General features: G+C 41.5%; 1 protein-coding gene across 1 annotated transcript in view; it reads left to right on the top strand.

Annotated features, from left to right (window-relative positions):
- Positions 1-13066, top strand: part of LOC105391208 (intermembrane lipid transfer protein Vps13) — a 58770-nt gene that overhangs the window by 28780 nt on the left and 16924 nt on the right. Inside the window, exons 32-49 of the mRNA XM_048622842.1 lie at positions 101-213; positions 593-739; positions 979-1172; positions 1867-2004; positions 2283-2435; positions 3512-3598; positions 4052-4185; positions 4646-4754; positions 5226-5417; positions 5886-6042; positions 6342-6460; positions 6770-6994; positions 7791-8006; positions 8646-8687; positions 10072-10275; positions 10837-10974; positions 11501-11647; positions 12096-12244. Coding sequence (XP_048478799.1) covers positions 101-213; positions 593-739; positions 979-1172; positions 1867-2004; positions 2283-2435; positions 3512-3598; positions 4052-4185; positions 4646-4754; positions 5226-5417; positions 5886-6042; positions 6342-6460; positions 6770-6994; positions 7791-8006; positions 8646-8687; positions 10072-10275; positions 10837-10974; positions 11501-11647; positions 12096-12244 — 2664 coding nt within the window. The remainder of the gene's footprint in view (positions 1-100; positions 214-592; positions 740-978; positions 1173-1866; positions 2005-2282; positions 2436-3511; positions 3599-4051; positions 4186-4645; positions 4755-5225; positions 5418-5885; positions 6043-6341; positions 6461-6769; positions 6995-7790; positions 8007-8645; positions 8688-10071; positions 10276-10836; positions 10975-11500; positions 11648-12095; positions 12245-13066) is intronic.

Below are 13066 nucleotides of genomic sequence, written 5' to 3'. Positions count from 1 at the left end.
TACGTATTAGATTTAATAGTGTTTTAAAATGGAAATGTAGTATTTATTAATTTTTTATAAATACTACATTTCCATTTTAAAACACTACCTATACCTACAGGTCTCGCGTGCTGTTAGCGCCCGTATCGGTGACGCTGGCCGCCAGTCGCAACGAGGACCAGGCTCTGAGACTGCATCTACAGCTGGACTGTTTGAAGCTTACCGTATCGCCCGGTTAGTATAATGCGTTTATATCATAACAGACATCTCAGAGACCAAATGCGAATAGTGCTTGGCTTGAAAATGAGCAGAGTCATCATCATCATCATCACTGGCCTCTACTACGATTTATTAATTTGTCTGAGACACTTTTTGGTGGCTATTAAGCCCCGCTAGAGGCGCCACTTTGTATGCTGAAATACGTCAACGTTCAGAGTTTACGCAAAATATGAATACCTGTACTAAACGTACACTCTATAGGCTGTCTCATGAACCGTGCTAGTCTGACAGTAGTATTTTCCTGTAATTCATATTTTCTGCTCCCCTTACTCCAACAAATCCAACAAAACATCCATAATCCATATAAATACTAATCCCCCCTTCTCGCCCACAGACGTAATAGCCCTCCTATCGAAAGCTCTCGCGACAATGACGAGCAGTGAAGACGACAACGTGGAACAAGAACAGAAGGCGCTCGTGTACGACCGGCTGTGGGACGTCAAGCCGTTCAAGCAGACCGACTACTGGTTCCTGAAGACTGGTGCGTACTGTAGTAATACATACATAAATCCTGTCGTCCCTCAGCAGGGACTAAGGGCTTTGAGAAAATTTATATATTTGGCTCGATCTTGGGCAAATACCGTCAATCAAAGCGCCAGCGCTAGTAGTACGCAACGCAACGCTAAGTTAGCGCTCTGACGCGCGCTAGTAAAGCGTCCTGTTTTTACCAAGCCTTTATTTATTCTTATTTCTATTACACCAATCCTTCTCCCTCCACAGAAGAGGCGCTAGAAGCAATCACCCTCGAAGAGTCTACAGAACAAGTGAAGTCCGTGGGAGAAGCGAGTGAGATCTGCCTCGTGTCGTGTCCCACCATCATACTGTCTCTGCAGATGGAGATAGGAGCTGATACGATACCCGTGCTAGTCATGCAGGCTAGTCTGGATGCGCATTTGAAGGACTGGTCTAGTGAAGTAAGTGATAGTATAAAGTTTATGGGCTCAGACTCTCCTACATACACCCTTGTAGGAGTTAGTTGCACAGGCACAGTTAGTTAAACAAACAATAAATCGATTGCGATTAATACGCTATTGAGTGTGTGCCATAATATATATAATGAAACTGTCACTTTTACTTTAGCATTTCTTTTACACATAACGGAATAATACATGTTATTTATTTTATTTATGTAAACACTTTATTGCATACACATACTTCTTCTTTCTGTGCCATATCCTAACAGATGTCGGCGATCATCATGCAAAAGAATTTTCTATTTTGTGCCATTCTCTTGAGTGTGGCAATGTCCTTTGATCCGGTCCATGTCTTTATGTTTTCAAACCATGATGTTCTTGGCCTTCCTCTTCCTCTTTTCCCTTCAATTTTCCCTTCTATAATATTTTGAATTATTTGATATTTAGAATTTCTGTAAATATGTCCAAAATATGCAATTTTCCGTTTCTTAACTGTTGTCATTAATTCAATGTAAGAATATTCATATGTAAGAATATTAAAAACTATGAACAAAACCCTTATACCTTATTATAGCATACACATAGCAACATACAAAATAGATCATTACTTATTTATTTTTATATTTTACTGTATGTAAACTAGACTTGTGATCTGTTATTATAAAATGAATAATTAAACGTAACCTTTCCCCAGTTCTACATGGAGTCGACATGGGCTATGCAAGTGTCGTACTACAACATCGGGAGAGCAGTTTGGGAGCCGCTCTTAGAACCAGTTGAAGTGTTGAAGGACTACCAGTATAAACATGTGCCGTGGGAACTTAAAATGGAGGTAAGATTGTATTTTGTACAACAATAAATCATTTAAAGCCTAAGATGCGTGTCAGTCTAAAGGTTTTGACCAAGTCGATGGAAAGTGGTACTTTTTTAGGATGTCTTTATGTCACTGATTTAAATGAGTTTTTTAAGTTTATTATTAAAGTAACCTAAGAGCTGTTTAATCAAACTCACATTTGGATTAGAAGTACTAAGTTTGAATTCTAATACCTACAGTACTCTCTCTTTTACTGGATATACACCGTTTTACTAATCCAATGCACTATTCCCCAGGTGGTAATGCGTCCTCAAGAAGCGCCAGCTGCCATAGACACAACCGACGAAGCGACCAACCTCCAACTAGCGGCCACAAGACAAGCCCACCAGAGCATCACCGTGACTAGCAGCGAGCCCCTCGAGCTCACCCTCACCAGGACCGCCATGGAGGTAGGTACACTGCGCTCCACGAGGGATGACCTGCAGCCAGTAGTAGCGAGAAAAGCCCACCAGAGCATCACCGTGACTAGCAGCGAGCCCCTCGAGCTCACCCTCACCAGGACCGCCATGGAGGTAGGTACACTGCGCTCCATGAGGGATGACCTGCAGCCAGTAGTAGCGAGACAAGCCCACCAGAGCATCACCGTGACTAGCAGCGAGCCCCTCGAGCTCACCCTCACCAGGACCGCCATGGAGGTAGGTACACTGCGCTCCACGAGGGATGACCTGCAGCCAGTAGTAGCGAGACAAGCCCACCAGAGCATCACCGTGACCAGCAGCGAGCCCCTCGAGCTCACCCTCACCAGGACCGCCATGGAGGTAGGTACACTGCGCTCCACGAGGGATGACCTGCAGCCAGTAGTAGCGAGACAAGCCCACCAGAGCATCACCGTGACTAGCAGCGAGCCCCTCGAGCTCACCCTCACCAGGACCGCCATGGAGGTAGGTACACTGCGCTCCACGAGGGATGACCTGCAGCCAGTAGTAGCGAGACAAGCCCACCAGAGCATCACCGTGACTAGCAGCGAGCCCCTCGACCTCACCCTCACCAGGACCGCCATGGAGGTAGGTACACTGCGCTCCACGAGGGATGACCTGCAGCCAGTAGTAGCGAGACAAGCCCACCAGAGCATCACCGTGACTAGCAGCGAGCCCCTCGAGCTCACCCTCACCAGGACCGCCATGGAGGTAGGTACACTGCGCTCCACGAGGGATGACCTGCAGCCAGTAGTAGCGAGACAAGCCCACCAGAGCATCACCGTGACTAGCAGCGAGCCCCTCGAGCTCACCCTCACCAGGACCGCCATGGAGGTAGGTACACTGCGCTCCACGAGGGATGACCTGCAGCTAATAGTAAACAGACAAGCGAACCAGAAATAGGGCGCAACAATGGCGTCGTCGTAACTCTTATAAAGATCGAAAGGTCGATCAACCCTGGAAATGATGCGCATTTCCGCAATGTTTCACCGTCTATACAACATTTGTTGAAAGTATTTCGCTTTTTTAATTTATTTAATTTGTTACAGGTGTTAACACTACTGGGCAACACCTTCTCAGCGGCTGTGGCGGACTCTGAAGACAAGGATAGCACGATACATAAAATTAAAAACGACGTAAGTCTTATTCTATTCTATTCTATTCTCTGTGGGGGTGTAAGTACCTGCACCTGGCTCTCTCGAATGGAACCTTTGTGCATATCCCCAAGGTCTAAACTGCCTTCCTAAGCTTGGACCATTTCCCCACCACGCTGGTCCACTGCGGGTTGGTGGGTTCACATATCTAGATGTGCTAGATCTAGATATGCAGGTTTCCTCACGATCTTTTCCTTCTCCGTAAGAGCGATGGTATACATTGTACTTAAGTTAAAAGAACTCATTGGTACATGTCAGCGCCGGGATCGAACCCGCATCTCTGGCGTGAGAAGCGAGCGCTTACCCGACTGAGCTACCACCGCTCCTTTCACCACCTAAGACTAGCTAGTTTTTGCCATCAATACGCTAAAATGAAGATAGATTTATACGTGATTATTAATTCCTAATTCCATTTCCCTTATTCCCCACAAAAAGAAGGTAGAGAAGAAGTACGTGGGAGCCCCGTACGTGCTGCACAACACGACCGGTCTGACTGCTAAGCTGATGCTCAACGACAACCCCGACTTTGCCGTGTTCCTGGACAAGGACCAAGCGCACGAGGACTATAAGTAAGAATATAAACTTACAGTACTACAGGCCTAGGCATAGACAAAGAAGGAACATAAATAAGTACTTATTTAACGAGAAGGCAGATACTATGGACCAGCACGTGTCACTATCTTGACTTACACAGACGGGGGGAAGTCAGGCACAGGAGGGAAACCAAACTTACATAACTTTTCAAGTTTACTAAGGTTCAGGAAATAAATGTTATTTAACTCTTCTACTGATCGCAAAAAATCCTTCTGGCTGTGCAAAAATCAACCGTCTACGTTGATGTCAAAAAAGATACAGCAACATAAAAGTGAGAAAAAAAAACGGATAAAGCTCGACTATGGATGCTAATATGAAGTAGCAGTCAAGTAACTGTGTAGTTTTAACTCTGTTCTATCTAACAGTAAATAATTAGATAGATGCATATAAATTCTCATAGCTAGTTAATTAATTGAATTACTATGGTTATTACAGAGAGGTAGTCCTAGAGCCGGGCGCCAGCGTGCCTCTACAAGTGAAGCGAGGAGGACTCAACCTGATGAAGCTCAACGAACCGCCGCCGCAGCTCAGGCTGTTCGTCAAGGTACGTTGATACTAATTTGTAGGGGGATAGAGTTTAATATGATACAATTTTGATGGACTTCAAGAGTTATTATTATTACACATAAACACAAAATAAACCCTTCCCTTTATGAAAAAATATATTTATATAAGTACATGTTTTTGACGGTTAAAACCACTCTGCTAAGATCTTTAAAAAAAGCTATGAATTCCCAAATCCCTTTCAAATTTCAAATCTTTTTTTCAAATTACTTTGCCAGTAGCATATAATCCCCCAGCACTTATTTATTTATAATCCATTTAACAAAAAATCTTTTGTGGTTATTATTATCACATTGCATACCTTATATGTCACGATATTAGTACCCTGTTAAGTTGGAACCCTTACCAATTTCTCAAAAAACCTTACATACCCCCAAAACGCTCTATTCTACATTTACCCTTCCCACGTATCGCTAGCACCACCAACACCCCCTCACCCCTTACCCCGCAGATCGTAGAGCTAGACGAAGCTATGCAGATCCCAGTGGAGCGAGCAGACAAGCGATACTTCCCTCTCACCAAGCGGGGTGCTTCGGTAGACAGGAGCATACCGCATACGGCGGCGTCAGAACCGCGCGGGCTGATCTCTGATGTGGTCATGATGGATGGCGCCTTGCAGATTTATTTGAGGACTGTTGTGCAGGTTAGTGAGGATGGATCAAAAATTAAACATGCCTCCTGCATACATAACTCGAAGCTGTGAGCATAGCATGTGTATTGGACTTTGTACATAGATAAAAGACAAATGACAACCACAGCCTAATTAAAACCCTATACTTAACCTTCCTCTCAGCGGATAAAGTCGCTCTCCAATGAGAGCGACTGCCAATGCAGTGCCAGTGTGCTAAATGCCACAATTCCTATAAAGCTGTTTATTTAAACTCCGGCGGATTACATAACTCTATTGGAAACTGTAATTCAAACCTTATAACCTTTCAAATAGTTCAGGCACTCGCTCTCTGTGACAGTGTACTACATTACTCCGAGCGACATTGAAGTCCAATCGAATCAGTTTTAACTACAAACTAGTTGTCTGGTATCATTTTACTACTTCATCATTCCTATTCGCCTGCCGTACACCCTAATTTCAACCCTACAACCTCCTCCATAGGTGACAAACTCGCTCTCCGTGCCAGTGTCAGTGTACTACATGACTCCTAGCGGCAACGAGGTGCGTCTACTGGGCGACGTGAAGCCGGGGGGTGTACTCCGGTTGCCGCTGCAAGCTGTGCACACGCCTACGGCTGAGATATTCTTCTCTGTTGAAGGTGAGACCTGGAAAAAACAAAAAAGATGAATGAAATGTGTCGGACTTGTCCGATATATAGATGTGCACCTGTTTCCTTATTTTTAAAATAAGCGGTTGTCATAATAGCGGTAAAAACTATGCGCTCCCTGGTTGGCACAGCGTAATCCGTGATGCATGATATGTGATAACTCCTCGCTGGCTGTAGGGCAATACAACATAAACGATTCTAACTACCTACTTATCCTGCCTAATAGTTTTGACCATAGTGTATCGGTGATAAACATTATAATATCATAATTATGATGTCACATTGTTCAGGGTTCACGGTATCAGTGTCTCCGTTCATCTGGCGTGAGCTGCAACAGGAGCCAAGAGTCGGCAAGATTCTGCAGTGTGATTCCAAGGACAAACTTAGTGGAGAGAAGTTCTATATCAAGGTGTGTATCTATCATAGATTCACAAGGCAAAACAGGCAGCCTTCTGCGCATGTAAACGTGACAGACAAATTATAAAAAGAGAATCAGTTCGAGCACGTTAATACGGCAATTAACGAATAGCAGCCATAGCCAAGTGTAAGTGGCATAATGCGCAGAATAGCGTTGCTCTGTTTTGACTTATCTTGCAAGACAAATAAGCTAATCCATCTGTTTAATCGAATTACTAAGTATTTATCCTGAAGGTTGATTATTAAAAATGCTTCTAGCTTCTGGCATTGCTATAGCATATCACTACCTCTATATCCACAGGCGGTCGGCACAATGGAGCAAGTATTCCTCGAGAACACCAACCGGCACACGTTCGCTTCATCCTGCTACGAAGTCAACCTGAAACCGGTGGTTAAACTGCAGAACTGCCTGCCTGTCCCCATCACTGTGTCGCAACTGGGCCTGAAGAGAACGCAGACGTTTGAGCCAGGAGAGATGTTCCATCTGTCGCATCTGGCGCCGAATAAGGCGTCTATTGTTATTATGGTGAGTGCGGTTTTTAGGGTTCCGTAGCCAAAATGGCAAAAACGGAACCCTTATAGTTTCGTCATGTCCGTCTGTCCGTCTGTCACAGCCGATTTACTCGGAAACTATAAGTACTACAGTGATGAAATTTGATGGGAATATGTGTTGTATGAACCGCTACAAAAATATGACACTAAATAGTAAAAAAAAGAATTGGGGGTGGGGCCCCCCATACATGTAACTGAGGGATGAAATTTTTTTTTTCGATGTACATACCCGTGTGGGGTATCAATGGAAAGGTCTTTTAAAATGATATAAAGTTTTCTAAAAAACATTTTTCTTAAAGTGAACGGTTTTTGAGATATCAGCTCTCAAAGTCGTAAAAAGTATGTCCCCCCCCCTCTATTTTTATAACTACGGGGTATAAAATTCTAAAAAAAATAGAGGTGATGCATGCTAATTAACTCTTTCAACGATTTTTGGTTTGATCAAAGTATCTCTTATAGTTTTTGAGATAGGTTGATTTAACTATTTGCTGCTACGGAACCCTTTGTGCGCGAGCCCGACTCGCACTTGGCCGGTTTTGTTTGCAGAGTTTAGCATTTTATGTAACGTTCCGACAGAGGCGTTGGTAGGTATCGAAGCCAATATTCAAAGTTTTTGTAAACATTGTCTAGAATCTAGATTGTGTCTAGTATCTTTCTCTCTTTACGCAGACCTATGATCAGTTTACTCTGTAGAAAAACATTATCAAATACACATGATAATAAGTTTTGCGTCTTTGGTTTAACAATCCATTCATTTAATCTTTCACCAGATACCAAACTACCTAGAAAAATGCTGGGTCTGTACGAAGAATCTACCAGAGCTGGACACGGAATTATCGGTCTGGTCATTCGAGTCACACGACAGTCCGTCGCTAATGACTCTGGACCTCGGAATGCACAACATCGACGACGACGGGACGCAAGTGCTGTCGCTTTACTGCCCATTCTGGATGCTTAATAAGACTGGGCTCACGCTGTCTTATAGGGTGAGTGGTTGTGTTTTGTTTTTCATTTATGAAAACGTTCAATTTGTGTGATATAATTATGTTCAGTGTGAATATTCATAAGTATCGAATTCAAAAGGTCTTGTATGGACCGTTTCATAAACTAAACACACGTTAAACAGCGTAGTCATATATATTTTATTGTGACAATACAGGAAACCAGCTATTTTATTGAAAACAATGTTTAGACAAAGTATTTTTTTTGTAATGGCTAACTTTTTATGACTCAAGTATTTTACTTTAGTTTGCGCAAGTTTTGGGGGACTTCAACCATTTATTAAACCATTTCCTGTTTTTATCAATACACTGCCCTTCCATTTTGTATGTAGCCACCACGAAGTACAGGAGATCAAGATTATTCGTTATTTTTATAAGGGTTGTAAGTGTGGCTGAGGCTGGAAGTAAACTTAACTCTTTGGGATAAGAAATAGAGTTCTGATTCATAGTGCAGTAGCATTTTAAAGATAATATTATGTACTTTTCTGGATGATAATGGAGTCATGAAGGACGTAAGATATCATATTATTGATCATCATATTAAAGCATTTTACTGCAGTAACTTAGTAATTTGCAACTGATTGGTTGCGTATTGCAGTTTGTGACATGTGGAAATGATTACAGAAATCAAAGAAACCTGAAAAAGAGTCCGGCACCCCAAGCAAGGTATCATAGACAAATGCAAAAACACATTATTATTTTTTTGCAAGAAATGCTTATTATGCTGCCTTGTCATCGGTGTGCCTGAGATACTGATGCTATTTTATAATTTTTGCAACCCAGCTTTATTAATTTTTTGATTTTATCTGTGATTTGTAACATTCATCCTAATTATTTATTTTTAAAGATTTCATTTTACAGCGGGGTCATTACATGTATGTTTTAAACATTACCTCAACCCAAACAGATATCATATATGTTTTTATAATTTTGATCAAATAAATATGCTCCATAACTGCCTAATAATAAGGAATAAATAAACAAACGTCAAAAATACGAGGCATGTTCACAGATAAAACACTCGTGGTGTCAACGTAACGTTACAAATCACTGTTCGACGGTGAGTGCCTCACTCAATAATGGGCCACATGTTTATGATAATAAGGTGCACTTTTGCTTACAGAGGACGCAGTCTTATCTAACTTGGTTATATGTTTTGTTCAGCTAACTTCGAATTCGAAGTGGTTGTCACTTTCTTTCATTTGATTTTGATATAAGAGTGGAAGAGACTTGGCAATGATCTCATCCTATTCTTCAAATCAAATTAAGTAACTATTTAGTTTGTTATATTATTATAATATGTTTAATAAACATCTTGAACTTCGAAAGTCAAGTATACTCACCTGGTTCTACAAATATTTAAACAGAAGTAAACTTTATAGTGCACTGGTAAAGCTAAACGGTAAATTGGGTAAATAATACTAAGATTTAACAAATAGGGGAGAATCGGTTTATGTGTAAATGTGTATATTGACCCCGATAAATGTTGTAAAACCTACAGTTTCTTAGACTTAAGTTTTAATTACTGTGTATCCTGATTTATATCTTGCATGGTTGCATGTTAGTTTAAGCCATTCTTTCTACATCATAAAATTTTCAGATCTTTATGTAAATAACTATTTTTAAGAGCTGATTTTTTAATCAGAAGTCAGGTAGATAAAAGTCACTTTCTAACACAAACATTCACAAGTGAATCACAATCATGAAAAATCAGCCCAACATTTAATATAATTGGTAGAGGTTCATTGATATCTATTGTAATGTAAAAATATACTTACGAAAAAGGATGTGCCATATTTCTATTAAACATAACTATCTATGGTGATGGACCATCATCAGACACTCGATAAGTTGTAAGTTGTTATAATGATTGGTTAGGAAGCGTCAACGACATACCCCATTTAGCACTTTGTAAAAATCACTAAATGGTCGCCTACTTCAGTCATCCATATATTTTATAAAATGCTTAACCCATACGTATTTAAAACGACACCCCAAACAATTACCCCACTTACACAAAGACTTACCCCAACACCTTTCACATCCACAGAACGTAGACGAAATAAGCAACGTGATATTCCACCCGAAGGACTATCGGGAGCCGATATTATTCTCCTTCAAAGCGAAGAATTTCTTTGGCAAGAAGAAGGCGGCCATTCGAGTCGAGTTCGGGGAGTGGTCGGACAAGTTCTCTCTGGATGTGCCCGGCAGCTCCGGCGTGGTTAACTGCAAGATGGACTTTAATTTGTATCAGGTGAGGTTGTTATTTCATTGCACATTGTAGGAGCACTCTAGCGAGCTATGAAAAATAAAATAGGACACGGTTGCTGAAGTCTAAAACTAGTTTAAAAACAGATCTAAAGCTATGGATTGCTTGGAACTCATAAAATATATTACCAAAGTTTTACTATTAGTCCATATCATAAAGGACTATTGTGGCATTCCTCGAGAGAGGTCTATATAAATCGTCTAATAATGAATGATTATTGGCTCTTACTGTCGATGATGACAATGCGGGAAAACGATAAGTATAGCAATCTTCTTGGCGTGTCAGTGACAATCACTAGACCTGTCCATAGACTAGGGTTTTTCACTGTGGTAAAAGGTTTAGCCAATCAGATTAGCGTCAGTCGCTGACTGCCCAGGATGTTTAAAACATATTTAAAGAACAGCTGGTGACACATTCCTCAAAAATGCTCCTTACGTCAAGCGATATAGCTATGTATATTTTTAAGAACCTATTGTATCTACCTACCTCTCCCCGAAACTTCCACCTATGAATGTCAAATAATAACACCAAACCTTCCCTCCCCAGGTGGCAGTAACGAACCAGCTGACGTTCAACAGCCTCACAAAGATGGTGGTGTTCACGCCGTTCTTCCAGATCATCAACGAGGCGCCCTTCGCTGTCGAGTGGCAGGAGCTGCAGCGCCCGGGGGACCCGTGGCAAGTCGTGAGTGCGGTTTTATCAGTGAGCGAGAAGTGTATAAAGTGGGGGGATAATGATTTGTAGAGTCTGGCAGGAAGGAGTTGAAATTAATAACGGTGAAACTTTTTTTTAATATATGGCCATATACAATAGACCCTACATGGCCACGCAAGTAGCTTTCTTATAGGCGTGATTCCTAGAAGTCAGCCCAAATAAATAGTTCCGGTTCTACACTAACCTGCCAGAGTTTCCAGGGTATATGGTGATGGTGATGTGTATTTTTTGTTCTGATATTAGTTCAGATGCATTAGCTCATCTAATTACATATTATCCGATGGTGTAGAAACATTGTCAAAGGAATATATTAGCATATGTATGATATATAGCCACGATTATCCATATACCAACAAGACCATCTGATAGACCTTTATTCCTCATTCTATAAGGAACAAGACAGACAGACAGACAGACACAGTTACTTTCACATTTATAATATTAGTTAGGATTAATATTAATAACACTAACTACTACTCTATATTCTCATCTCAAGGTACAAAGCAGCTCAAGCGCGCCCCTCTGGCCCCGCGTGGAGAAGGAAGACAAGCTGCTGCGCCTGCGCGTGGCCGGCACCAGGCAGCTGACGGCGCCCTTCCTGTTCACGGAGCAGCACGCGCCGTGCCTGCGGCTGGACAACGAGGTATGTGCGGACTGGATGAGTAGCTATACAGGGTGTTGCTACATCCTGTATACCCTTTTTGCAACACCCTGTATATAACGAGATAAGTAGCGGGAGCACCCTGTAACAAGGTACTCCTTTTGCAACACCCTGTATATAAAGAGGTGCAACACCCTGTATATAATCAGGTACGTAGCGACAGCACCCTGCAACACCCTGTACACAACTCGGCACGTGGCGGGAGCACCCTGTACTCTTGGCACTGCGGGACTGTGTTAGACGCGCAACCAGGCACAGTCGGCTGCATGAATAGCTATACAGGGTGTTGCAAAAAGCAGCATTCTACATTGTAAAAAGTTGTGAATCCTTTCACCACGGTGGAAACCTTAGTGAAGCTTTTGTTACCGATCCAATAAGCAGAAAAATGAAAACAAAAGCATGTCATCATCCCTTGTTCTTGAATTGTCAGTACGGTGGGCTGCATGTGGAGGTGCAGCTGAGCGAGGGCGGCACCTACCTCACGGTGCGACAGTACCGGCCGGGCCACGCGCCCGCGCTCCTACTGAATATGACGCCGAGAGAGATCACGGTGTACGAGAAGGAGAATGTCAATGTTAGGTGAGTGTTGTCATTAAATTTAAAATAGTTTTTTTTCTTCTGTTTTTGTTGTTTTAATTTTTTGTCTTGCCAATGTTTTTTTTTATCTGAGATAGTGGTTCATCAACAGTCGATTGCCCCCCCAATAGAACGATACGTCATTTAATCGCGGGACAATCGACTTTTGATGAACCGTTCAATCTTAGATCGCCATCGAATCTGACAATTCAGTATCTGAGATTTAAAAACATATTAGTATTGAGACTCAAAGTTTGTTTGTATTACGAAGCTGATATTGCTAAAGGGTCCAATGCAAACTTTATTATTTAAATATTCAACTTTTTTTTATTGTTTTTTTGTTATGTTTTGGAACAGCTCATCATTGCTAACGTTTACAACGATAAACATGAACAAGAGAGAATATATTTATAAGACGTGAGTCCTGTATGTTGTAGGCATCAAAATATTATGCAGATATTATAGTACCTACACTGTAATTAGTAATCTTACGGAATTCTGACAGTTATCAATTTTAGACAAATCAGAGATCACAAACCTTTTTGGGCTGGGCACTTTTTCAATACGAGTCTGGACATCTGAGACTATAATATATTTTTTAGTCCCTGTATCCATTTAATTAAGTGCGGCGCTCCAAATTAAAAGGGGATTTACCTACGGTGAGAAATAATTACCGTACCTAAATATATCACAAACAGTAAAAAATACAATTAAAGATAATCTCAATTATCTTATATAATTATCGCTGTCGTAGAAAATATATCTAAAAATAACTAGTAATTCTTTTTGAAACGGTAGCCGTAGTACGCCGATGTCAGGCCGATG

Source organism: Plutella xylostella, chromosome 9 (assembly GCF_932276165.1).
Source record: "Plutella xylostella chromosome 9, ilPluXylo3.1, whole genome shotgun sequence".
In the NCBI taxonomy this organism is placed as follows: Eukaryota; Metazoa; Arthropoda; class Insecta; order Lepidoptera; family Plutellidae; genus Plutella; species Plutella xylostella.
This window is presented reverse-complemented; position numbering and strand designations above follow the sequence as displayed.